General features: G+C 41.7%; 1 protein-coding gene across 2 annotated transcripts in view; it reads right to left on the bottom strand.

Moving 5' to 3' along the window:
* Positions 1-1741: 1741 nt before the first annotated feature.
* Wdr89 (WD repeat domain 89) overlaps positions 1742-25056 on the bottom strand; it is a 37222-nt gene continuing 13907 nt past the window's right edge. The window contains exons 2-3 of one of the 2 annotated variants that reach the window (XM_041658501.1): positions 4423-4546; positions 1742-3469 (exon numbers count right to left, since the gene is read on the bottom strand). In XM_041658501.1, the coding sequence (XP_041514435.1) occupies positions 2279-3469; positions 4423-4440 (1209 nt within the window). In that variant the 5' untranslated portion in view covers positions 4441-4546 and the 3' untranslated portion in view covers positions 1742-2278. The remainder of the gene's footprint in view (positions 3470-4422; positions 4547-25056) is intronic. The other variant, XM_041658502.1, reaches the window with a different exon arrangement.

Raw genomic sequence — 25056 nt, 5'->3', positions numbered from 1 at the left:
AACCACTGAGCCATCTCTCCAGCCCCAAGGCTGCATACTTTTATCACCTAATGGGATCTGGAATCAGCTAAGACCCACCTCTGGGCAGGTCTGTGAGGTCACTTCTGGGAAGGATTAAAGGAGAAAAGACTTTCCCCACAGCTGAGTGGCACTTCGGGATGGGAGGTGACCTCTGCACAAAGAGAACCAAGGAAACAGCAATGCTGCCTACCTAGCCTTGATTCCCGCTGGCGAGTGTGTCTGTCTTGGCCACTGTCATGCTTTGCTTCTTCTGCCTCTACACACACTTGCATACATATGTCATGCACCCATACACATAGACATTTTTTAAAATAATAAGTAATAAACCTTTAATCCCAGCACTAGGATGCCAGAGGCAGGTAGATCCCTGAGTTCAAGGCCACCTTGGTTTACAGAGAGGTAACCAGGGTTTACCTCCAGGGCCACACAAAAAACCTTGTTTTAACCTCTACCCCCACTCTCAAAAAAGTATTAACTTATTAACTTCTATTATTAAGGCACTTTACAAAATATGTATGCACACACACATACACACACACTTTGTTTTTTGAGATAGGGTTTCTCTGTATCTCCGTAGTTTTGGAGCCTCTCCTGGAACTAGCTCTTGTAGACCAGGCTGGCCTCAGCTGGAACTCAACGATCCACCTGCCTCTGCCTCTTGAGTGCTGGGATTAAAGGCTTATTGCCACCACCAAGACTTCTTTCAGGGATCACTTCTATAGTTTGTTACAAAAATATTTTTTAGAGGAAAAATGACAAAATTAGCAATAGTTGCTACCCCACCCCAAACTGTCTCAGTAAGTAAGGGAACCTACTGTGAAGCCTAAGGACTTGGGTTTAATTCCTGGGACCCAGATGGTAACATGGTAGAAGGATAAAACTCTTACATTGTCCTGTCATCTACACACACACACACACACACACACACACACACACACACACAGAGGCAGTAAAAAAAGCTTCAAGTTTAAAATTATGGGTGAAATAAGAAAATTTAATCATATTATTGAAAAATATTTTGAAACAGAATAGCCCTGCTGTTGTATTTTCATTTCTTTATCTTACTCTAAGCCTTAAAATAAATCTAGTAAGATAATTTCTTTTTTTTTTTTTTTAAATATTTATTTATTTTGTATACAATATTCTGTCTGTGTGTATGACTGCAGGCTAGAAGAGGGCACCAGACCCCATTACAGATGGTTGTGAGCCACCATGTGGTTGCTGGGAATTGAACTCAGGACCTTTGGAAGAGCAGGCAATGTTCTTAACCTCTGAGCCATCTCTCCAGCTCCTAGTAAGATAATTTCATTTTCAATAGCAAAGCACCTGGGTGTCAGTTACCCAAGTGTAAACAGAGTTTTTAAAGTACAGATGCAATATATTTTTCTCATTTAAAAAAAATGTATACTTCATTCCTAAAAAAAATAAAATTCTGTTTAGAACTCACTAGGATGCTGAGTCGGTGCTCAGAGGTGATGGGGTAGGTGCAGTGAGCAAGCACAAACTCCTCACACTACCCAACAGTCTGATGTCGTGTGGACAGTGTTATTCTTTTGGTCCCTGCCCTAGCCACGCCCACTCCTTTTTAACCTCTGCCCTCCGCCGGCCGGCCATTGCTCCCTCCCTTCTCTCTCTTCCTTCTTCTCTTTCTCCTCTCTCTCTCTCTCTCTCTCTCTCTCTCTCTCTCTCTCTCTCCCTCTCTCTCTCTTTCCCTTTCTTTCTTTCTCTCCTTGTTAATAAATTCTTATATGGCTATTTCCTGTGTTTATATGTCTGTTACTGCCGCCACCACCACCGCCGGCGCAGCGCGGGCCCTCCCGCGCCGCTTTTTCTCATGGCGGGCTCCGCCAGCCCGTCGAGGGATATTTTTTAAGAATAAGAGACAGTGAAGATAATTTCAAATGCAAAATCTTTGATCTTAAAAAAGCATAGCCCAAACCAGCTGTGCCATGGTCTCCCCAGCTATCTATCTATCTAAGAGTCCTTTTCAGGGCGATTTCTCCAAACCCGACACTCACTAACTCAACAGGTGGGTTTCAAAACGTGACCTGTAATTTCCCTGTCACGTCACTGATTTTTATACTCAACTGGAGGCTTAAAAAATATTATAGGATATGTCTGGACACAAATTAAATCATTCTCAATATTTGTCTGGAACTTTGCTAATTGCTGCTTTTACAGGTAAGCCTTAAAAATATTTGCTATAGGGAACAAAATGATTTGAAACCAGAAGCGCCTGCAAATTCCCATCACGACATCACTGCTGCTTCCTCCTCTTGTAAGAATCACTGCTGTGGACTCGAACTCGCTGCTGCACGGAGGAGGCTACCTTCAAGCTGTCTTTCTTTGGGAAGGTCTTCTCCACAGCTACGGGTTTCCAAAGCAACAACTGTGCATCTTCTCCCCCTGTCAGCAAAGAGTCCTCGGGCACGCTCCAACAGAAAGAACGAACAGTGGCTCCATGCCCCCCCTGAAGGCTAGTCATGTGGGTCAGTCCCGACGAGGTGCAGCTCATTACGTGAATCCTTCCCGTGTTGGTTCCTCCAATAACAAACAATCTGTCCATCTTTTCATGATATAGGCCGCCGATCAGATAGTCCAGAGGACCTTCTTTTCCATCACTTACTTCTCTCACATCCTGGATGTTCAAACATGTAATTGGTTCATCGGTCTCCAAATGATTAAGATCCCACCAGCAAAATCCCTCATCGTGTGTCATGCAGTAAATTTGTTTATAATCCCTTCCAGACCAACCAATGCAGCTCACCGAGGAAACGGAGTTACAGGTTGCAACCAGCGCATCTTCTTCGTTATCCACACTGATATCAAACACATTTACCAGGCCATCGGTTGAACCAGAGACAACCATGTTGGGATTGCTGGGATGGAAACGTACTTGGGTGATGTCATCACTGTGTGTCTCTGAGTAGGCCCCGAGTGGTTCTCTAGTAGATGAATCCTGAGACGCAGTCCTGGCATCCCAGAATACCAGCAATGCGTCATCATCCACTTTTTCTGTACCCGCACAAAGGACATGATCTATGCAGTTAATATCAAAACTAATAAAAATATTGGAAGGGTAGCCTTTGAACAACTGCACGGGCTTTTCACTAGCTAACCGAGCATCCCAACACTTGACAGTGCCATCCGTACTTGCAGAATAGACACTGTCACAGCAATTCGCAAATCTGACTCCATTAAGAAGTCCGGGAGAGCCATTAAATTCTCGTAGAACATTTAGTGTCTCTTTATCATATATTCTTACAGATGCATTTGAACACAGAACAGCAACCAAGCTCCCTTTATCTGCTTGGACGGTCTTCGATGTGTCTATGCCAAGCAGGTAGGTGGGCTCTTTTGGTTCTGAGGAACGTCTAACAATATGTAGATTAGCAAACTGTTGCTCAATCCTCTCCATGTCAGAAGTAACATCCACAGGTAGAAATCTCTGTAATAAAGATAGAAAAATCAAAGTAAAACTCATAGCTTCTCTAAAAGTGCAACTGAGTCACAACCACTGGGGGTAGATGCCTGGAGCTTCCATTATGGATCACACCTTTTTCTGAGCACCTCTCCGTTTGGTACTTTGCTTTCAGATGCTGACTAGTGCCTGGCCACGCTTCCCTGGTGCTCCTTCTCCTACAGCCACTTCTGCCTTGCTGCTGTTTCCCAAACTCCATTGCAAAAGCCAAGGCTTTCTCTCTTCCCCATCTCCTGCAGAACTGTCAGCTTGCCTGCCCTGCGGTTTTCCCTGAAACACTAATAAATGGTCCTATAACACTTTGGAATGAAAGAACTGAAATAAATCTTCTCTATTACTTTAATCTTTTCCCTTCTGTGACGTAACTAAAACTTTCACCACATCACTCTTAATACAGAATTCACCATAATAATCTATGCTAATGAGAAAATTGGAAAGCATTGACACATACCCTGAGCAGGCCCTTTGAGTTCAAACACACACCTTCTCCAGTCCCCAGAGGCCTCATGCAAGTTTAAATTTAAATAGAGCTATCTAGGCAAAAAACAAGCCCCCTGAAATGTGCATGGCTTAATCCTGGGACCTGAGAACAGGTTAGCTTACATGACAAAGGGGACCTGAGGTTGCAGATGGAATGAAGGCTGCTGGCTAATCAACCTAATTTAAATGGAACCTTAAAATAGGAAGATTATCCTAGATTATCTGAGTAAAGCCAGCCTAAGCACAAGTATCTTTAAAAGCAGAAGCCCGGTGGGGGAAGCGCTTGGGAAGTGGGAGGTATAATATCGCTGGCTTTCTAAGAAGGGGACATACTAGGACTAGAGAGATGGCTCAACAGTTAGGAACGCTTACAGCTTGTCCTGGACAGTCTGTTGTCAATTTGTCACAAGTTAGTAGTTATCTGGGAACAAAACTCTTACCTGAGAAAACGTCTCCATCTGCCTGACCTATAGGCAGGTCTGTAGGGCCTTTTCTTTAATAATGATTGCTCTGGAAGCCTCCCACCCAACCACTATGGTGCCATCCCTGAGATGGTCCTGGGTGCTGTAAAAATGAGGAAGCCATGAAGGGTAAGCCAGGAAGTAGCAGTCTTCCATGGCATTCTGTGTCAGCTCCTGACCCCAGGTTCCTGCTGTGATTTCTCTGGTCAGTGGATTACAGGCTATAAAATGAAATAAACTCGTTTCTCTCCAAGTTGATTTTGGTCATGGTGTTTTATCACAGCAATAGACGCCCTACCGAAGACACTACTTTTCCAGAGAACCGAGTTTGGTTACCAGTTCCCACTCACGGCAGCTCCCAACCACCTGTAAACCAGCTCCAGTGGATCCTACACCTCTGGCCTTGACAAACACAAGTAAGTGGTATATGCACATACATGGACACACACACACACACACACACACACGTAAATTTTTTTAAAAAGAGGGGACATATAGCAAGAAATGTAAGCCCAAGAAACTGGAAAAAGGAAGGCAGTACTTCTCTCCAGAGTTTCCCAGTGGATATGTAGCCTGGTTACACCCTAATTTTAGCCCAGGGATATCCATCCCGGACTTTTGACATTTGAAATTATAAAACAGTGTACTTGCACTATGTCAAGCTACTCAGCAGCCAGTTGTTTGTTACCGCACTGTGGGAAACTAACAAGATAGTAGTTCGCAGGGGAGAATCCTGCAGAAGCACCTTCAGACAGTAGCTTCTCAGTGTTAGAACTGGGACTCGAATTTAGACAATCTGGATTCAGAAAACATGTTCTTCTCCCCCCCTCCACCAGACAGGTGTCTTTGTGTAGCCTTGGCTGTCCTAGAACTAGCTCTGTAGAGCAGGCTGCCCTCAAACACAGAGATTCGCCTGCCTCTGCCTCCCGAGTACTAGGATTAAAAGAGAGCCCCACCACCGCCTGGCTCAAAAACCATGCCCTTAACCACTGATCTGGATGGCTTCCCTACAGTGGGTAGCGTGTAGAACAAAACATAACAAAATATAAGAAGATAAAACGAAGACCATCACAGTGAAATTGGACAAGGCAAACCAACAGAAGGACAAGAGTCACAAGAAAAAGTACAAGAATCAGAGACTCACTTGTGCACATTCTCAAGAGCTCCATAAAAACAGAAAATTGAAAGTTGTAATATACATGCAGAGGACCTGGTACAGGCCCATGTAGGCCCTGTGCTTGTTGCCCCAGTCTCTGTCAGTTCATATGAACTTTGCTCAGTTGATTTAGAGGGATTTGTTCTCCTGGTGTCCTCCATCCCCTTTGGCTCCCACAACTTCTTCCACTTCCTCTTCCTCAGGGTTCCAGAAGACAGGCTCTTTCCACGTAGCCTTGGCTATCCTGGAACTTGCTATGTAGACCAAGCTCACAGAGATCTGCCCACCTTTGCCCCTTGTGTGTGCCACCACATCTGGTGCCTATACTATTCAATTTTAAATGTTTAGTTATGAAACACTTCATAACTGAATGTGCAAAGAGGTGTAGAAAAAAATAGAAGACCAAAATATATAACACCCAGATTTAACAGATGCTTCCATATTTGCTTGATATCTTAATTACATTCATTTATCTATGTGTGTGTATGTAGTAGCGGAGCGTGCACATTTCACAGCTCTATCTGCAAGTCACAGGACAACGTGTGTGTAGGAGTTCTCTCCTTCCACCATGTAGGTCCTGAGAACTAAACTTAGAAATTAGAAGTAAAACTAAATTCCTATAAGAAGTTGTAAAAATGCCATGGCATTTTTACATACATACCTCCTTGGTGTTGGAGGAGGTCACCGCTTCCTGATTCCCGGCCACTTAGCCCCGAAGTAATCACACAGAAACTGTATTAACTAAATCACTGCTTGTCCCATTAGCTCTAGTTTCTTATTGGCTAATTCTTACATATTAATTTAACCCATTTCTATTAATCTGTATATTACCATGAGGTCATGGCCTATCAGCAAAGTTTCTGCATGTCTATCTCCAGTGGAGGCTCCATGGCACCTTTGACTCCGTCCTTCTTTCTCCCAGCATTCAGTTTACTTTTCCCCACGTACCTAAGTTCTGCCCTGCTATAGGTTCAAAGCAGTTCTTTATCATTAATGGTAATCATAGCATACAGAGGGAAATCCTACATTACCTTGGAAATTTGCTCTCATTCAACATTATTTTTTTTAATATTTATTTATTTGTTATGTATACGATATCCTGTCTGTGTGTATGTCTGCAGGCCAGAAGAGGGCACCAGACTTCATTACAGATGGTTGTGAGCCACCATGTGGTTGCCGGGAATTGAACTCAGGACCTTTGGAAGAGCAGGCAGTACTCTTAACCACTGAGCCATCTCTCTAGCCCCCTCATTCAACATTATTAAAAAATGAAACAAAACAATAAACTAAACTTTATTTTACTGTTCAACTTACTACCTGACTCTATTTTTCTTTATCTATTAAAAATTGGTCAGTGTGATGGTTTGGCAAGTAAAGTCATTTGTTGGACGAGCCTGGTGACATCTTGGAACTTGTCATTGAAGGAAAACCAAGTTGTCTTACAAGTTGTCCTCTTACCTCTGTGTACACACCCCGGTACATGCATCAAACATGCCCATATTAACACACCACATCACATCTCACACACACACTTCAGTTGATAAGATGTTTATCTAGCAGGCACAAACCCTGGGTTTAATCCCCACTGCTTCAGTAGTAGTGCATGCCTAGAACCCCAACACTTGGGAGGAAATAGGCGCTCAAGGAGTACAAATCACTGAGATGGGGGTATAGCTCAGTGGTTAAAGAGTTAAAGATTAGCACATGGCCTGGGTTTGATTCCCCAGTTTCACACACACAAAAAAAAGGTCATGGGAAGAGCCCATGTGCAACTGTTTCACCTTTCATGGTAAGAACTTAACAGTTCTAGGAGACACAGAGAGCAACAACCAAGAAAAGAAGATGGCAATGCCAATGGAGAAGAGAGGATTTCAGGACCTGCAGGGGGAACACTGTTATCCGTTCCTTTACCAACACCGACACAAGGGGAGGTCCAAATAGAGGAAAAGCACTGAAGGGAACATTGAGATAGTTTGCTTGGCTACAAACATCTCTTCTAGGGCACAGTTCAATCTCCAGGATCTACACAGAGAAGTATAAAACCAACCCCCAAGTTGTCCTCTACAGGCACACACTCTGAGCCATGTGTGTACACAGAGACCGACATCACACAGACACACAACTAAACAAACAGATAAATGCAAATTTAAAAACAAATCCTTTTTCTTCACCCAAAGGAAGCTGCTTTGTCCATGAGCTACATACAGAATGCAGCAGGCAGTCAAAACCAACTTAAATTCAGGCCCAACTGTTCCAAGATTCGAGACAGACAATGACTAGCTCATCTTGACCCAGAATTCACTTAGTTCTGATCAAGAAACAGTAGAAAGGCTGAAGAGATGGTGGCTCATTGGTTAAGAGTACTAGCTGCTTTTCCACAGGACCTACATTCGATTCCTAGCACCCATATGGTAACTCATAACTGTAACTACAGTTTCAGGGATTCAACACTCTCTTTAGCTTCCATCGACACCTAGCATGCACGTGTACAAATACAAATATACAAGCAAAATAATAGTCATTCACATAAAGTAAAATAAATAATTTTTTATTAGAAAATAAAAGAAACAGTAGAAACTTAGCAATGTCTGTCACGAAATTCTTCTGTCAGAATAGAATGGAGTTTGATCTATAGGAGGAAATTTGCATAATATTTTAAACTTGGTAAAAAGTCCATGGCTGGGGAGTTCTAGGCCCTAGGGAGAACCTACTGCTGCTCTTTACAAAATGGATATGTTGTCAAATTGCCTAATAATTTTTTTAGATTTATTTATTTTATGCATGAGTGCTGTATATACACGTACATCTGCAGGCCAGAAGAGGATATCAGATCTTATTACAGATGATTGTGAGTCACCAGGTGGGTGCTAGGAATTGCACTCAAGGCCTCCGGAAGAGTAGTCAGTACTTTTAACTGCTGAGCCATCATCTCTCCAACCCACCAAATTGCCTCTAAATAAGCACTATTGAGTTCTAGGTCAACCAGAGCTACATAACAAAACTGAAACACCAACAACAAACCCTACCAACTACATCTTCTGCAACTCACTTCTGTGTGAAATAAATTAGCAACACCTCCAGGACAGGGTAACACAATCCTTTAATCCTAATTTGAGAAGTCAAATAGGAAATCAGGAAGAACAGGAGATTAAAAACATCCTTGGCTATACAGAAAATGTGAGTTACACAAGACCTTATCTTAGCGAAACTCACTGATTGTGAAATTCATATATATATATATATATATATATATACATATATACATGTATATGGGGAGGAGGGAGAGAGTATTCTAATTAGGCTCCTTTTGTTTTATTTTTGTTTTTTCAAGACAGTATTTCTCTGTGTAGCCCTGGCTATCTTGGAACTCACTCTGTAGACCAGGCTGGTCTCAGACTCAGAGATCCATCTACCTCTGCCTCCCAAAAGCTAATATTAAAGGCATAAGCCACCACCACCCAGTCCACATTAGGCTTTTATTCTTTTAAAAGATTTTATTTATTTTTATTTTTATGTATTTTTTCTGCATGTATTTTAAGCATTCCACATGTGTGCAGTGCTCTCAGAGACCTGAAGGGGGCACTGGATTGCCTAGAACTAGAGCCCAATATGGTTACAAACCACAACGGTGCTGGGAATTGAACCCCAGGTCCTCTGGAAAAGCAGCAACTATTTTAACTGCTGAGCAGTCTTTCCAACCCCACATTCGATTTTTAAAAGAAATGGTGAGTTAATTCTACATAATGACAGAGGAGAAAGAAAGGAAGCAGTGTGATAGAAAAAACATGTTCCAAGGCAAGGATGGTTACTATAGTAACTGTCGTTTAACCAAGGCAAGAACGGTTACTATAGCAACTGTCCTTTAACTATTTCTTTTATTTTTTTGAGGCAGGGTCTCATGTATCTCAGGCTGGTCACAAACTCAGTATGGATGACGTACGTTTCTGCTCTCACGGCTTCTATGGCCCCAGTGGTGGGATCGCAGGCCCACATCAGCACACCAGCTTTATGTGGCGGATCAACCCGGGGTCTCACAAGAGCCAGGCACGCGCTCTACCAACTGAGCCACACGCCTAGTACCATTTTTTCCTCTTTCAATTTTTTTTTTTTTTTTTTTTTTGGTTTTTCGAGACAGGGTTTCTCTGTGGTTTTGGAGCCTGTCCTGGAACTAGCTCTTGTAGACCAGGCTGGTCTCTTTCAATTTTTTTAAAATAATATATACCAACTAAGTATGGTCATACCTATAATCCTAGTTCTTGGGAGGTGCACACAGGAGAGTCAGAAAGGGGGTCAAAGTCATCCTTGGCTACCTAGAAAGTTTGAAGTCAATCTGGTTTATTATATAACAAGTATTAATTTTTTTATGCTGTGGGATCTATACAGAGTATAGAATAATAAAAAGAACATCCCCCACCCAACTTCCTTCTGTACTTTTTATCCAGCACAGTCACAGTACTCAAAGTTATTAGAAATGGAGGAGTCAACTGCACGTATTTTATTTGAGAATAGACAGAATGCTACCTCCTCAGATTCCTCTTACCCACCCTCTATGCAGCATCAATACCGTTTCTGGACTTGGCTTCAGCTCCAGGGCCCAACTCTGATAACCCTAATCCAATAACAGCAATCCTACTCCTTTTCGAAATAACCGGCTCAGAAACCTCAGAAGCAGTCGGTGCAAGCATGCTTGCCTGACTACAAGTGGTCCATACAGGGACCACTACCTCCAGCAGGAAGCAAAGCCAAACGACAAAAGCAACTTTACAGTATATACTCAACATTTCCTGATTATATAAGCCAGATGCCTCAGATTTTTATTGGCATAGACAGAAGCAACTTTAATTAATTTTATTAATTAGTTTATTAATTAATTAACATTTATGATGCCAACAATGATTTGGGGGCTTTGAGATGGATTCTGGCTGTCTAATCTAGACTGGCATGGAACCTGTTATGTAGCCTCGGCTGGCCTCACACTTGAGATCTGCTGCCACAGCCTCCCTAGTATGGAGATTACTAATGTTACAGAGATAAAATCCCAAGTCTTACATATGCCACTGATGCAAGACAATTTTAAAAAGAAATTCAGAAAAAAAAAAGAGAAAGTCAGGAACATAGTTTTTAAAAGTCAAATGTAACCGATATCCAATGGAGGAACTCTGATCTTTTATTCTCTCTATTTCTACTTCTCTTCTTAATTGTTTAAAATAAAAAGGGAAAAGGAAGATAGGGAGCAATTTTAGAAAGCTCTTTATAAATATGCTCAGTAATAATGGTTCCCTGGTGCTAAAGAAGAAAAAAAAACCAAGTTATTGAAATGATATATTTTTAAAACTTTACACAGAATTCCATCTGCTAAGTTTCTGAACATTCCAACAATATATACATACTTTTGAATACCTGATATTGTCAACATGGTTCAAAATTCAAGACTCCATATCTATTGTTTTGGAATATTTGTATCTTCAAGCCTCTTTCCCCAGGAGACAGTAAATATTACTAGTTTCTTATGAATACTTTCAGAAACTGTCAACTTGGAGTTTAATGTAAATATTGCAGGGAGTATTTTTAGCTCAATAAAAATCTGCCAGTGTGTTACAATAAAAAAGCAATAGGTTTACAAAACAACTCCTTTAGTTTCAAACCCCGCTCTGCCACAATAAGCAAACAGCACAAAAGAATCTTCCTTCCCTAAACATCCGCAACCATTGCTGAGGCAATGCCCAAAGAAAATCTCAACAACTCTCCCTAATTCTCGGGTCTGAAGAAGTCAGCTCAGGTGTAGGTAGAGAGCCTCAGAAAACTCAGACATAAACATTCACGCTCCCTACTGGAGCCAAGGTAGGGGTTTCAACAGTTACTGTTTCTTTAAGGTCCTCAGGGAAAGTGCGAGAAATGAGAAGCAGTCTGCTGAAAGGGATGACTTGGGAGTTTGTGGAGTGGGGCATGATACAGAGGCATTTACAGGGTCTCCACTGAGACATGGGAGTCCCAATTGTTCTCAGCCCCAGCTGAGATTTTGCCAGTGGAAGGCAGAGATAAAGGCACACCCGGGTTAGATGGTGAAGGGGATAAGACTTCCCCACCTTCTCTTTGCCGCCTGCTGGCTGTTACAGAGGACTTGAAGACAAGATGGCAAAGCCAGAGAAGAAAGGAGTCTTTCTCCATTACTGTCTACCTTACTCATTGAGACAGGTCATTCTAAGAGCTGGAATCACAGGAACCACGCCATGTCCCGCTGGCTTTTATATGGGTTCTGGGGATCTGAACTTTGGCCTCACACCTGGGTAGCAAGTGTATTATTCAATGAGCCATTATGCTAGCCCTGAATTCTACTGTTTTCTTTTTCCTTTGAGACAGCAGCTTATGTTGCCCAGGTTGGCCTAGAACACCCTATGTAGTCAAGGATAATGTTGACTTTTTGATCCTTCTGATGTTACCTCTAGATCACAGGGCTTCAGGGGATCACTACCAAGTCTAGTGTAAATATAAAAATCCCAATTATGATTGCGTCCATTCTAGCAATGCTATGCTCTTGAGAAAAGCATAGCTAATATATAGCAGAGCTGGTTTCTGAATTTAAGTATCTGTGTTCCTGAGTCCATGCTCTTAACTACACGACACTTGCTGTTAGCATTTTACAATCAGGTGCACTATGCTGAAATAAGGATACACCCTACTAATTGTTTAAAGAGAAAACACTGGCAGAGAGCATCTGGAAACAGTAGCTTCTGATGCCTGATGCCATATATTTGCACCAAAGTCAGTGGCAACCCTGGGGAAATCTCATGGCAGTTCTACAGCAGACATGGAAGAAGCTTAATATATCCCACACATACCTCGTGGCAGCTTATCTGAAGCAAAACACACAGGTACAGCTTAGGAACCAGGGTAAGAGCATTTCAGAATTATAGGGAGGCTGAAGGAGAATGATCGCTCACACACATTAGTGCTATGCCTTGTAGGAAGACTAGCTCGGTATAAAAAGCATACGTTAGCTTAACTTGAGAACCCTTCCCGGAAAATATGCCAACAATTTAGTGAAATCTGTGTGTATGTTTTAAATGAACAAGGAACTGGCTTTAAAACAATTACCAAGAACCATTTGGTTTAAACTGGGAAGAAGTGCTGAATATTTAGTAAAAAGTATGCTAAACTGACATCTGCTACAATTCCAATATAGTTTTAAATTTCACATTCATTAATGACTGACACTTAATGCCTTTGTAAATTAATCTAGCTTAGCGAAACTGAATATGCTATTTTTATTCATCTAAATGTTCAAGATTCTAGGGGTGGAGAGATGGCTCAGTGGTTAAGAGTTTGAACTCCCTTCCAAAGGAAACGAGTTTATTTCCCAGCAACTACACTGAGTGGCTTCCAACTGCCTGTCCTTTAGGGGAAAGATGCCTCTGGCATCATGAGCATTAGTACTTACCGGCATGTGTGTGTGTGTGTGTGCATGTGTACACACGGGCACATATACACACACACACTTTCTCACGCACGAGCCTCTGCCACAAGTTTAAAAAACAGAAATAAAACACACACACACACACACACACACACATATTTGTTTATTTGTTTTTAAAGAAAGAAAATGTTCAAAATACTGGCTATAGCAACATGTGGCATCCCAAGCATTAAATACACTATAGGAAAAAAACAATCTTCTTTTTTTTTTTTTTTTGAGACATGGTTTCTCTGTGTAGATCAGGCTGGCCTCACACTCAGAAATCAGCCTGTCTCTGCCTCCACATTGCTGGTATTAAACACATGCATCACCATACTCTGTAAAAAGGTTAGTGTTTAAGGTGTAGGATTTTTCCCTTGGAAGGGAGAAGGAACTGGGAAAATAACATTTTCTCACACAATGCAAGGTCATTTGGGGGGTTACAACTGTAACATTCAAATCACCTTCAAAAGAAACAAACATAAGCGGGCATGGTAGCACATGCCTTTAAACCCAGCACTCAGGAGGCAGAGGCTGACGGATCGCAGATGGATCCCAGATGGATTGCTGAGCTCTGCCAGCCTAGTCTACAGAGAGAGAGCTCCAGGACAGCCAGGACTACACAGAGAAACCTTGTTTCAAAAAACCAAAAAGAAGAAAAGAAAAAAGAAAAGAAACAAGGGGCTAGAGAGATGGCTCAGCAGTTAAAAGCACGGGCTGCTCTTCCAGCAGTCCTGAGTTCAATTCCCAGTACCTACGTAGTTGCTCACAACCATCTGTAATGAGATTTGGTGCCCTCTTCTGGCCTGCAAGGATACATGCAGGCAGAACACTGTATACATAATAAATCAATTTGAAAGAAAGAAAGAAAGAAAGAAAGAAAGAAAGAAAGAAAATAAGAAGAGACTCAATGGGGCAGGAGAGATGGCCCAGAAGTTAAGACCACTTGTTGCTCTTGCAGAGGGTCTGGGTTCGGTTCCCAACACCCATGGTGACTCAAAAACCATAACTCTAGTTTTTGGCGATCCAATGCTTTGTCACCTCTGCAAACTCCAGGCATTCACATAGTACACATAAATGCAAGCAGGCAAAACATATACATAATATAAAATAAATATACATTTAAAAAAATTTCCTAATAATATCATAAGGTGTCCAGTTTCTCAATTCTTCCGTGCAAAAGTCACCCTTTACAGGAAGTCTACAAATGCCCAGCTTCTTTCAATGAATACAATTCAATGCTTTTCCTTTTCACAGCAACCAGCTGGTTAATCAAATAAAGAGAAACCAAACTACCCAGCCCAAAGCTGCCTTAATTTGGCAAGGTTATTAGTGCTGTGTGTTTATTATTTCTTCTAATTCTGAAAAGATGCTTTAAAAATTAAGCAAATGCCATCCTTAGTAACTGCAAAAGGTTGGAGGGCAGGAGCAAGAAGAACAGAAATGAAAACTAAGAATTTATTCCATCACAAAGAGAGGTTAACAATGGAATTTAAAGTCAGCTCCATGGCACATTTAACAAATAGCATATGTTGTAGTTAGCAAGTGGTAAGCTCTAACAACATTGTATCTACTCATCTCCTAAAGAACAGTCCTAGCCAAGAACTCAGCAGCGAAGGTGGTGGCATTCACCTACAGTTCCGGCTACTCAGGAGGCTGAGGCAATAAGATCCCCAGTCGCGATGTTCAGGGCCAGCTTTGGCAACATGCGAAAAGAAGAGCAAGTTGGGAAAGAACACACACCCCTTGCTTTCTTCTGGACAGTGAAGCAATCAACACAAACAAAGACAACTAATTCTACCGGTAAAAATACTGAGAGCTACCTTTTCACTGCCATTGCCGAAGTGGCTGCTGCCATAACGCAGTGTAATCCCTTTGTGACTTCTGACCAAGTGAGAACTGTAAAAGCATCGTTTCAATGCGCCTTTCACATCCAGAGGAAGACCACGTCTGCTCCTTTTTCCGAAGAGTTGAGAAGTATAATGTTCGATCTACACTCACTTTTCATTAAAGACTGATTAAACGGAAAGAAAAACCTACTTGGTGCTGAGTATTATAAAAAGTAATTAGAATAAGGAAGAAATAAGAGGCAGGAAATCTAGATTAAACCCTTAGCTGGAAGGCTTTCCTAGGAAGTGACATTTGAGAGAAGAATGAAAAGAAGGGCGAGGGAGTAGACTATGCGCAGCAAGCGTCTCCTAGGTTAGCTGGGTCTGATGGTATGGGCCTGGGTTGCAGATTCATGCTCGGTAAACTGAGGCAAGAGACACACAAGTTGAAGTTTGTCTGGGCTATGGAGTGTATTCAAGGCCATCTTGGTATCTAATCCCCCACCATCCAATAAATAAATAAATAGATAGATGAATAAAGCCAAACAGAGCTAGGGCTAAAGCTCAGTGGTGGGGTACTTTCTGGACTCCAGAGTCAATCGACGGAAAGAAGCGGTGGCGGGGGAACTGAGCCAGAGCTGGGCATAGTGCTACACACGGCAGTACAACACTTGGGTAGTGTACCTCAAGCCAGAGGCCACTCTGGATACACAGCAAATTTGGAAATTTGTGGCCAGTCTCAGTTGTATGTGTAATGAGATCTTGTCTTTAAAAAAAAAAATTAAAAATAATGAGGAAAAAGGAAGGTGAGGCAAGAGTAGTCTGGTCCAGGTAAGAGCTTTGAAGAACAGATACATACATTAGAGCCCAAAAGAGTACCAAAAAGGCAGGCAAGGAAGGGACATACAAGGGACAAGCATCTTAAGACTAAATTTCAGGAAGCTGCAAACTGAGGGAAAATAGCATCAGCATTCTCAACAGCAACCCTAGCTATCAAATAATGCATTCAAAATTCTCAATCAAGGTGATTTCTAACTTAGACATTTTTAAAAGTTTTTTTTTTTTAAAAATCAAAGATTAAAAAAATGTTTTAAGTGCATGCCTTTAATCCCAGCACTGGGGAGGCAGAGACAGGCGCAGCTAGCCTAGTCTACGTAGAGAGTTCCAGAACAGTTAGAGCTGAATAGTGAGACCTTGTCTCAAGGAAGAAATAAAAAGAAAGTATTATGTATGTGCCAATGTGTGGGTATGTGCATTTGAGTGCGTATGCCCAAGGAGACCAGACAAAGCAGTTGGACCCCTGAAGCTGGAGTTACAGGAAGTTGTGAGCCACTTGGTGTGGGTGCTATGAAATGGGGTCCCCTGGAAGAACAGCATAAGCTTTAAACTATTGAGCCATCTCTGCAAACTCTAACTTAGAATTCTATTTTTAGTTGAATAACTTAACAGTCAAATGTGAAAATAAGGATATTTTATATGAAAAAAATCTTAACTTCATCACCCAAAAAGAACCCCGGAGAAGAACATTCCCTCTTCCATGAGCCTCCATGAGTAAAGACCAAGGCCAGGAGGAAGAGCACAGAGAGAAGCCTACTTGACCAAGGCAGGCAGGACCCGTTGGAGCTCAGAATGAGGCATGGCCAATGAGAAAAACTATGGCCATGACATCTCATGCCTGACATTATGTATAAGATAGAAATAGCCCACAGCTCAAAGAATCTGTAGTAGACTAAGGTAACTATAGCAACAACAAAGCCTAAACCTGATTAGACTTCACAGCCTGACAAAATACTTAAAAGTGTTCATTCCCCAGAGTAAATACTCTATTATGCTACACAGTGTGCACAGAATTCACTTTAAGAAGCAGAGTCTTATGTGATGGCTCTGGCCTCTAATTCCAGCATTTAGGAGCAGAGGCAGGAGGATCAGGAGTTTAAGTCTTGGTGTTTTATTGCTGTAATAAGACACCAGGACCAAAGCAATTCACATGAGAAAGAGTTTATGGGGGGGGGGGGCTTACAGTTTAAGAGGGTGAGTCCATTATCATAATGGGGAGCAGGAAGGAAGACATGGCACTGGAGCAGTAGCGGAGACCTCAATCCACAAGTACTAGGTAGAAAGAGAACTAACTGGCAATGACATGGGCTTCTGAAACCTCAAAGCCCTAGTGACCTACTTCCTCCAACAAGACCACACCTGCTAATGCTTCTGAAATAGTTTCACCAACTGTGGATCAAGCACTAAAATATGAGCCTGTGGGAACCATTCTCATTCAAACTACAACACCAGCCTTGGTTATACATCAAATCTGAGAACAGCAGGGCTATCTGAGACCCAGTCTTTAAAACGAAAAAAGAAAAAAAGAGAGGGCTGGAGATGTGATTCCCAGGGTCAAACACACGTCCTAACTTCAATCAATACTACAGCATGAAACAGAGCATTGTGGAGGATGCCTGTAATCCCAGAACACAGGAGGTAAGAGCAGGTGGATCAGAAATTCAACACCAGCCAATCCAGTCAGCTAAGCAGATCTCCACTTCTCCTTCCACTCCTCCCCGTTTAATCCCTCTGTAGGGACCACCTGCTGAGGATTCTCCTTACCTACTGCCCCCACTCTAAGGGGATCAAGCAGATCACAGTAGAACATCCTGCTTTCTTCCCTCCTATGGACTTCCTTAGCAACCCCACCCCACCTCATCCCCATTCCCAAGTGTAAATTCCCAACACCTAGTGTCTTAGGGTTTTATTGCTGTGCATAGATCTAAAGAGATTAAGCACACCAAAGACAACACAAGGGATAAATAATCTCAGACCAGCAAACGGAAACAAAACAAAATAACAGGAATCACTGTTATCTCTCAACATCAATGGTCTCAATTCCCCTATTTAAAAAAAAGACACAAACAGAATGGATGAAAAATAACATCTATCCTTCTGCTGCATCCAAAAAAATGCCTTAACCTCAAGTATAGGCATCACTCAGGGTAAACGGTTGGCAAAAGATATTCCAAGCAAACAGACCTAAGAAGCAAGTTGACATACTCATTTTAATATCTGAAAAAATAGACTTCAAATCAAAAGTAATCAGAAGAGATGGGAAAAGACACTATATACGCAAAAGAAAAAACACCAAGAGGACAGTACAATTTTTAACATCTATGCACCAAACACAAAAAGCACCCAAAAGAAAAACCAAAAGAAAAATCACATATTGCCTCTCACACACCGCAAGTGGGAGGCTTCAATATCACACTTATCAATAGACAAATCAGACAACACTAAACAGAGAAATGCTGGAGCTAACTGACATTAAAAACCAAGTGAACCTAACAGATATCTACAGGACATTTTACCCAAACACAACAGAATATACCTCTAGGCACCTCATGGAGCGTTTGTTCTCTAAAATTGACCATGTACTTGATCACAAAGCAAGTCTCAACAGATACAAGAAAATTGAAATAACACCCTGCCTTTGACAAAATCCAACATCCCTTCATGATAAAAGTCCTATAGAGATTAGGGTTATAAGGAATGTATCTCTATCGTGTGATATTTTGTTTGTGCTCTGACAAGTAAAGCTTGCCTAGAGACCAGAGGGTGGAGCTAGTCATTAGTTAACCACAGAGGCCAGGTGGTGGTGGCTCATGCCTTTAATTCCAGCATTTGGGAGGCTCACACTTTTTTTTGTTTTGTTTTGTTTTTTTCGAGACCAGGTTTCTCTGTGTAGTTTTGGAGCCTATCCTGGAACTCGCTCTGTAGACCAGACTGGCTTTGAACTCATAGAGATTCGCCTGCCTCTGCCACTTGGGAGACAGAGAGAGGAAGTGATAAGGTGGAGCAGAGACAGGATCTCATTGCTTTTGGACTAGGAAGGGAGAGAGGTAGGAAGCAACTGGCGCCTAATCCCAGTTCTTTGATCTTTCAGGTTTCCTCCCAATATTTAACTCCCAATTATTTTTTTTTTAAAGATTTTATTTATTTATTATGTATACAGTATTCTCAGTATTCTGTCTGAAGGTATGCCTTCAGGCCAGAAGAGGGCACCAGATCTAATTGCAGATGGTTTTGAGCCACCATGTGGTTGCTGGGAATTGAACTCAGGACCTTTGGAAGAGCAGGCAGTGCTCTTAACCACTGAGCCATCTCTCCAGCCCTTAACTCCCAATTATTGATCAAGATTAATTAGATTAGTAATTCACCACATAATCATCTTCTAAGATGCAGAAAAGGCCTTTGACAAAATCCAACATCCCTTCATGATAAAAGTTCTAGAGAGATTAGGGATATAAGGGGCATGCCTCAACATATTAAAGGCTATTTACAGCAAGCCTGTAACTTGAACATCAACTTCAATCGAGAGAAACTCAAAGCAATGCCACTAAAATCAGGAACAAGACAAGGTTGTCCACTCTCTCCACACCTCTTCAATACAGTCCTTGATGTCTTAGCTAGAGCAATAAGACAACTGAAGGGGATTAAAGGAATACAAATTGGAAAGGAAGAAGCCAAAGCATCTATTTGCAGATGATACGATAGTGACTCTAAAATTCCACAAGGGAACTCCTACAGCAAAGTAGCTGGACACAAAATTAACTCACAAAACCCAGTAGCCTTTCTATGCACAAGTGACAAATGGGCAAGAAAGAAGTGAGGGAAAGATACTTATATAATAACCTCATATAATATACAATATCTTGGGGTAACCTTAAGCAAGTAAAAGACTTCTATTATAAAAACTTTAAGGCACTGAAGAAAGAAATTGAAGAAAACATCAAAAGAGGGAAAGATCACCATGTTCAAGGATCAGTAGAAGTAACACAGTAAAGATAGCCAGTCTACCAAAAGCAATCTTCAGATACAATGAAATCCCTATCAAACTTCCAACACAATTCTTCACAGGTATTCAAAGGACAATTTTCATATTTACATATAAACGCAAAAAACCCAGGATAGCTAAAACAATCCTGAACAATAAAAGATCTGCAGAAAGAAATACCACCCCCAATCTCAAGTTATATTACAGAGAAATAGTAATAAAAATAGCAAAGTACTGGCACAAAAACCAGACATGTTGATCAAGAGAATCAAATTGAAGACCCTGACATACACTCACATACCCACAGATACCCGATTCTTGACAAAGAAGCCAGAAAAAAGATAGCATCTTCAACAAAAGTTTTTCAAACTTGAAAAACTAGTTATCAAGAGAACAAATAACTCAGTTGGGTGGTAGCGTACAGCTTTAATTCTAGTACTTTGATTCCAGGCAGAGACAGGGGGATCTCTGCGTGGTCTACAAGAGCTAGTTCCAGGACAGCTAGTGCTGTTACATAGAGAAAGGCTGTCTTGGGAAAAAAGAAGAAGAAGGAGGAGGAGAAGGAGAAGGAGAAGGAGAGGAGGAGGAGGAGGAGGAGGAGAGGAGGAGGAGGAGGAAGAAGAAGAGGAAGAAGAGGAAGAGGAAGAGAAGAAGAAAAGAAAGAAAGCAAGTAACTAAATTATAAAATGCTATACAGATCTAAACAGACAATTCTCAAAAGAGGAACTCAATTGACTGAGAAACACTTAAAGAAATGTTCAACATCATTAGCCATCAGGGAAAGAGAAGCCAAAATGGCTTTGAGATTGTATTTTACACCCATCAGAATGGCTAACATCAATAAAACAAGTGACAGCTCATGCTGGAAAGGATGTGGAGGAAGGGGAACACTCATCCATTGCTGGTGGGAGTGCAGATTTGTATAGTCGCTATGGAAGTTGGTGTAGCAATTCTTCAGGAAGATGGTAACTAACCTACCTCTAGGTCCAGCTGTACCATTCTTGGGTATACATCTAAAGGGGTCTTCATCCCACCACAGAGACACTTTCTCTACCATGTTCACTGCTGCTCTATACATAACAGCCAGAAATTGGTACCTACATGTTCCTCAGCAGAAGAATGGATAAAGAAAATGTGGTGCATTCACACAGTGGAGTATTATTCAGCCTTTACAAAGAATGAAATCAGCCGGGCAGTGGTGGCGCACACATTTAATCCCAGCACCGGAGAGGCAGAGGCAGGCGGATCTCTGTGAGTTTGATTCCAGGTCTACAGAGTGAGTTCCAAAACAGGTTCCAAAGCTACAGAGAGACCCTGTTTTGAAAAAACAAAATACAAAACAACAACAACAACAAATGCAAAAACCCAAAAGAAGTTCTCAGGTAAATGGATGAAACTAGAAAGAAAAAAATCATCCTGAGTATTCCAGATGGAGAGAGAAACATGGTATGTATCCATTCATGTGGATACTAGCTATTAAATCAACCACAAGGAAGTTACAATCCACTGACCCACAGATAGTAGGTATAGAGTAAGGGACTGGGGTGATAGATACATCTAGTTTTTTGGGTTTTTTTTTTTTTTTTTTTTGAAACAAGGTTTCTCTGTAGCTTTGGAGCCTGTCCTAGAACTAGCTCTTGTAGACCAGGCTGGCCTCAAATTCACAGAGATCTGCCTGCCTCTGCCTTCTAAGTTCTGGGATTAAAGATGTGTGCCACCACCGCCCGGCTAGATACATCTAATTAGGAAAGGGAAATTAATTATAGATGGATGGGGTGGGGCTAGAACTAGAAGATCAGTTGGGGGAAATACAGATAGAAACAGCTAAAATTAAGGGCCATTTTAAGGGTATTATGGAAATCTAATACAACAGAAGCTTCCTAAAATATATACATATATGAAGGTGATTTAAATAAAATCACCAAATAATGCGGGGGAAAGAGTCACAGTTAGCTATTTCTTGTCATCAAATGAAACTTCTGGTCTTGGGATTGGGTTACATCTAATCGAGTTGTTGTCCGAAAGGGTCCCGTGGGAAATTCCAAACCCAGGATGTTCTACATAACTGATAACAAGGCCCCACTGCTAAAGACAACACCTACAAAACTAATTGAACATTTAGAAGTCGAGTTGGTGCCTTCATAGTGAAGACTCCTATGTTCTAGCGTCTTTGGTACAGGAAGGTACTCTGCATGCTAACAAAAGAGAAACATATATACCAAGTGAGCCACAAAACCTTGGGTTGCAAAACCCTGTCGGTAAGATAGGCTAGTGGTAATGGTGGTACAATACCTGATGTACTGGTCAGGGTTCCCAAAAGTCACAAAACTTATAGAATGTGTGTGTGTGTGTGTGTGTGTGTGTGTGTGTGTGTGTGTGTGTGTAATTTACTGGAATGGCTTACAGGCTGCAGTCCAGCTAATCCAACCATGGCTAGCTGTGAATGTAAAGTCTAAGAATCTAGCAGTTGGTCAGTCCCTATGGCTAGGTGTCCCAGCTGGCCTTCTGCATGTGCTGGAATCCTGAAAAAGCAGGCTCCAATGCCAGTGAAGGAATGATGTGCTGGCAAGGCGAGAGAGCAAGCAGGCAGAGAGCAACAGCTTCCTTCTCCCATGTCCTCACAAAGTATTCCAGGAGAAGGTGTGGCCAGATCAAAGGTTGGACTAGAAGCGGGTTCACCCACTTCAAACCAAGCAGAAAATCTCTCACAAGTGTGCCCTCCATTTCTAGATTGCAGTTCATTCCAGATATACAAACTAACAACGGAAAATAATCATCACACTTTATTTGATTTAAGGCCCACTCCACGAGATGAATCTGTTTGGATGACCAAAAACCTGAGACTAGATAGTCTAGGGACCTAGGGTAAAACCAAATACTACGAGCCTATTTAAAAAAAAAAGTAGCAATACAGACATTTTACTACACTCAGTGCTTCGCTCAGCCATCGTCGGAGAGCTTCTCCTGTGGCAGATGGGAACAAATACAGAGATGTTATGCCGTGAGTGAGAGCTTGGAAGACTTAGCCCTAGAAGGGGATAGCTTCATCAAATCCCTCCCTTCATGGCTCAGGAAACCCCATGGAAGAAGAGGCAGGAAAGTGTAAGAGCCAGAGGAGATAGATGACAGCAAGAAAGCACAGGCCGTCTAGAACAACATGATCAAAGCTCATATGAACTCTGAGACTGAGGTAGCATGATGGAGCCTGCATGGATCTGTGTCATGTCCTCTGCATATATGTTATGGCTTGCAGTTTGGTGTTTTTATGGGATCCTTGAGTATGTGAATGAGTGGGTCTCTGTTTCTTTCTTTTTTAAAATTTATTTTTATTTTGTGTGCATTGGTGTTTTGTCTGCCTGTATGTTTGTGTGAGCATGTCAGAGCTACAGACAGTTGTGAGCTGCCATGTAGATGCTGGGAATTGAACCCAAATCCTCTGGAAGAGCAGTCAGTGTTCTTAACCACTGAGTCATCTCTCTAGCCTGGTGTTGTGAGATATTTGTACACTGTAAAGACGTATTGCTGTGACTGGGGTAATAAAAAGCTGAACAGCCAATAGCTAGGCGGGAGAGATCAGAGGGACTTCCAGGCAGAGAGATCCCTGGGAAGAAGGTGGGGTTGCCACCAGACACTGAGGAAGCAAAAGGGGCAGTACAAAGTAAAGATAACCAAGCCACATAAAGGAACGCAGATTAAAAGATACGGGTTAATATAAGTCCTAAGAACCAGTTAGAAACAGTTAGGCTAAGGCCAAGCTTTCATAATTAATAATAAGTCTCCATGTCGTTCTTTTGTGACCTGGTAGCCCAAAGAAAAATCTGTCTACAGCACGGGTCTCTGTTTCTTGTGCCTTGTCTTGGGTTCTTTTCCTTCCATTTGTTTCGTCTAATTCCAATGTATTAGTTTTTGTTTTATTTTATTTTTGTCCCTTAGAAGTCTGTTTGTTTTCTAACGAGACAGAAAGTGTGGATCCAGATGGGAGGGGAGGTAGGGAGAAACTGAAAGGAGGAGAGGGAGGGGAAACCGTAATTAGGATATATTGTGTGTGGGGAAAAAAAATCCATTTTCTTTCTTTTTCTTTTCTTTTTTATGATGTTTGTTTGTTTGTTTTTCAAGACAGGGTATCTCTGTATTACAGTTTTGGCTGTCCTGGAACTCGCTTTAGGTGTGTGCCACCATTGACTGGCAACAAAATCCATTTTCAGTGAAAGGAAAAAAAAAAATAAAAAAAAAAAGTTTAAGATTATTGTTAGCTCCATAGTGAACTCAAGGGCAGCCTAGGCTGAGACCCTATCTCAAAGGCAGGATTGAGATGGGGGGCCATCTGATGACTCAGAGAACAAAGGCCTAGCCACATCAATCCAGCACCCTAAACTCCATCTCAGGAATCCAAAGGTGGGAGGGAACAAGTTCCACAATGCTGTCCTCTGACCTCCGCCATGGGCAATGGCACACAAGGCCCCTCTGAAAATCACAAAACAAAGCTGTACAAGAAAAAAAAGGGGGGGCTGGAGAGATGGCTCAGAGGTTAAGAGCACTGCCTGCTCTTCCAAAGGTCCTGAGTTCAATTCCCAGCAACCACATGGTGGCTCATAACCATCTGTAATAGGGTCTGGCGCCCTCTTCTGGCCTGCAGGCATACACACAGACAGAATATTGTATACATAATAAATAAATAAATATTTAAAAAAAAAAGAAAAAAAATATTTAACTGATTACAAGGAATAAGTATCTTTATTTTTCTATCTAACACCCAAAACTGTTGAATAAATACATAATGGGAAGTAGTCTCAAACAAAAATATTACAATCAAATCCTAAATTCCTACACTTATAAACCAGAAAATGTGTTTAAGAAAAGACATGTAGGTTAATGGTTGGGAAACACAATATAAGGGTTGGAAAGCTGGCTACGTGGCTAGGAACACTTCCTTTTCTTACAGAAAACCTGGGTCCATTTGCTGGAAAGATGGCTCAGAAGCTGACAGCACTGGGTATTCTTCCAGAGGACCCAGGTTCTATTCCCAAGATTCACACAGTGGCTCTTGTAACTCCATCTCCAAGGGATCCAATCCCCTCTGACCATGTGATCTGGGTCTTTCCACACCAATCATCAATCAAGGAAATGCACCACAGGCCAATCTGGGGGCAATAGCTTGTCAACTAAGAGTCCTTCTTTCTAGATGACTCTACTTTGTGTTGACTAAAACTAGCCACCATAACACGTACACATAATTGGATACTGCCCAGGTGCACTCACTGTCCATGCTACTCTAAAATGCTGCTCTAAAGAACCAAGCAGAAAGATGTTATATTTATGTTGATGATATATGTCCGCTTTTTACCAGAGACTAAGA

Source organism: Microtus oregoni, unplaced genomic scaffold (assembly GCF_018167655.1).
Source record: "Microtus oregoni isolate MIOR12 unplaced genomic scaffold, Mior012 000009F_ref0000495, whole genome shotgun sequence".
NCBI lineage: Eukaryota > Metazoa > Chordata > Mammalia > Rodentia > Cricetidae > Microtus > Microtus oregoni.
The sequence above is the reverse complement of the archived record's forward strand: the minus strand, read 5'-3'. Positions and strand labels throughout refer to the sequence as shown.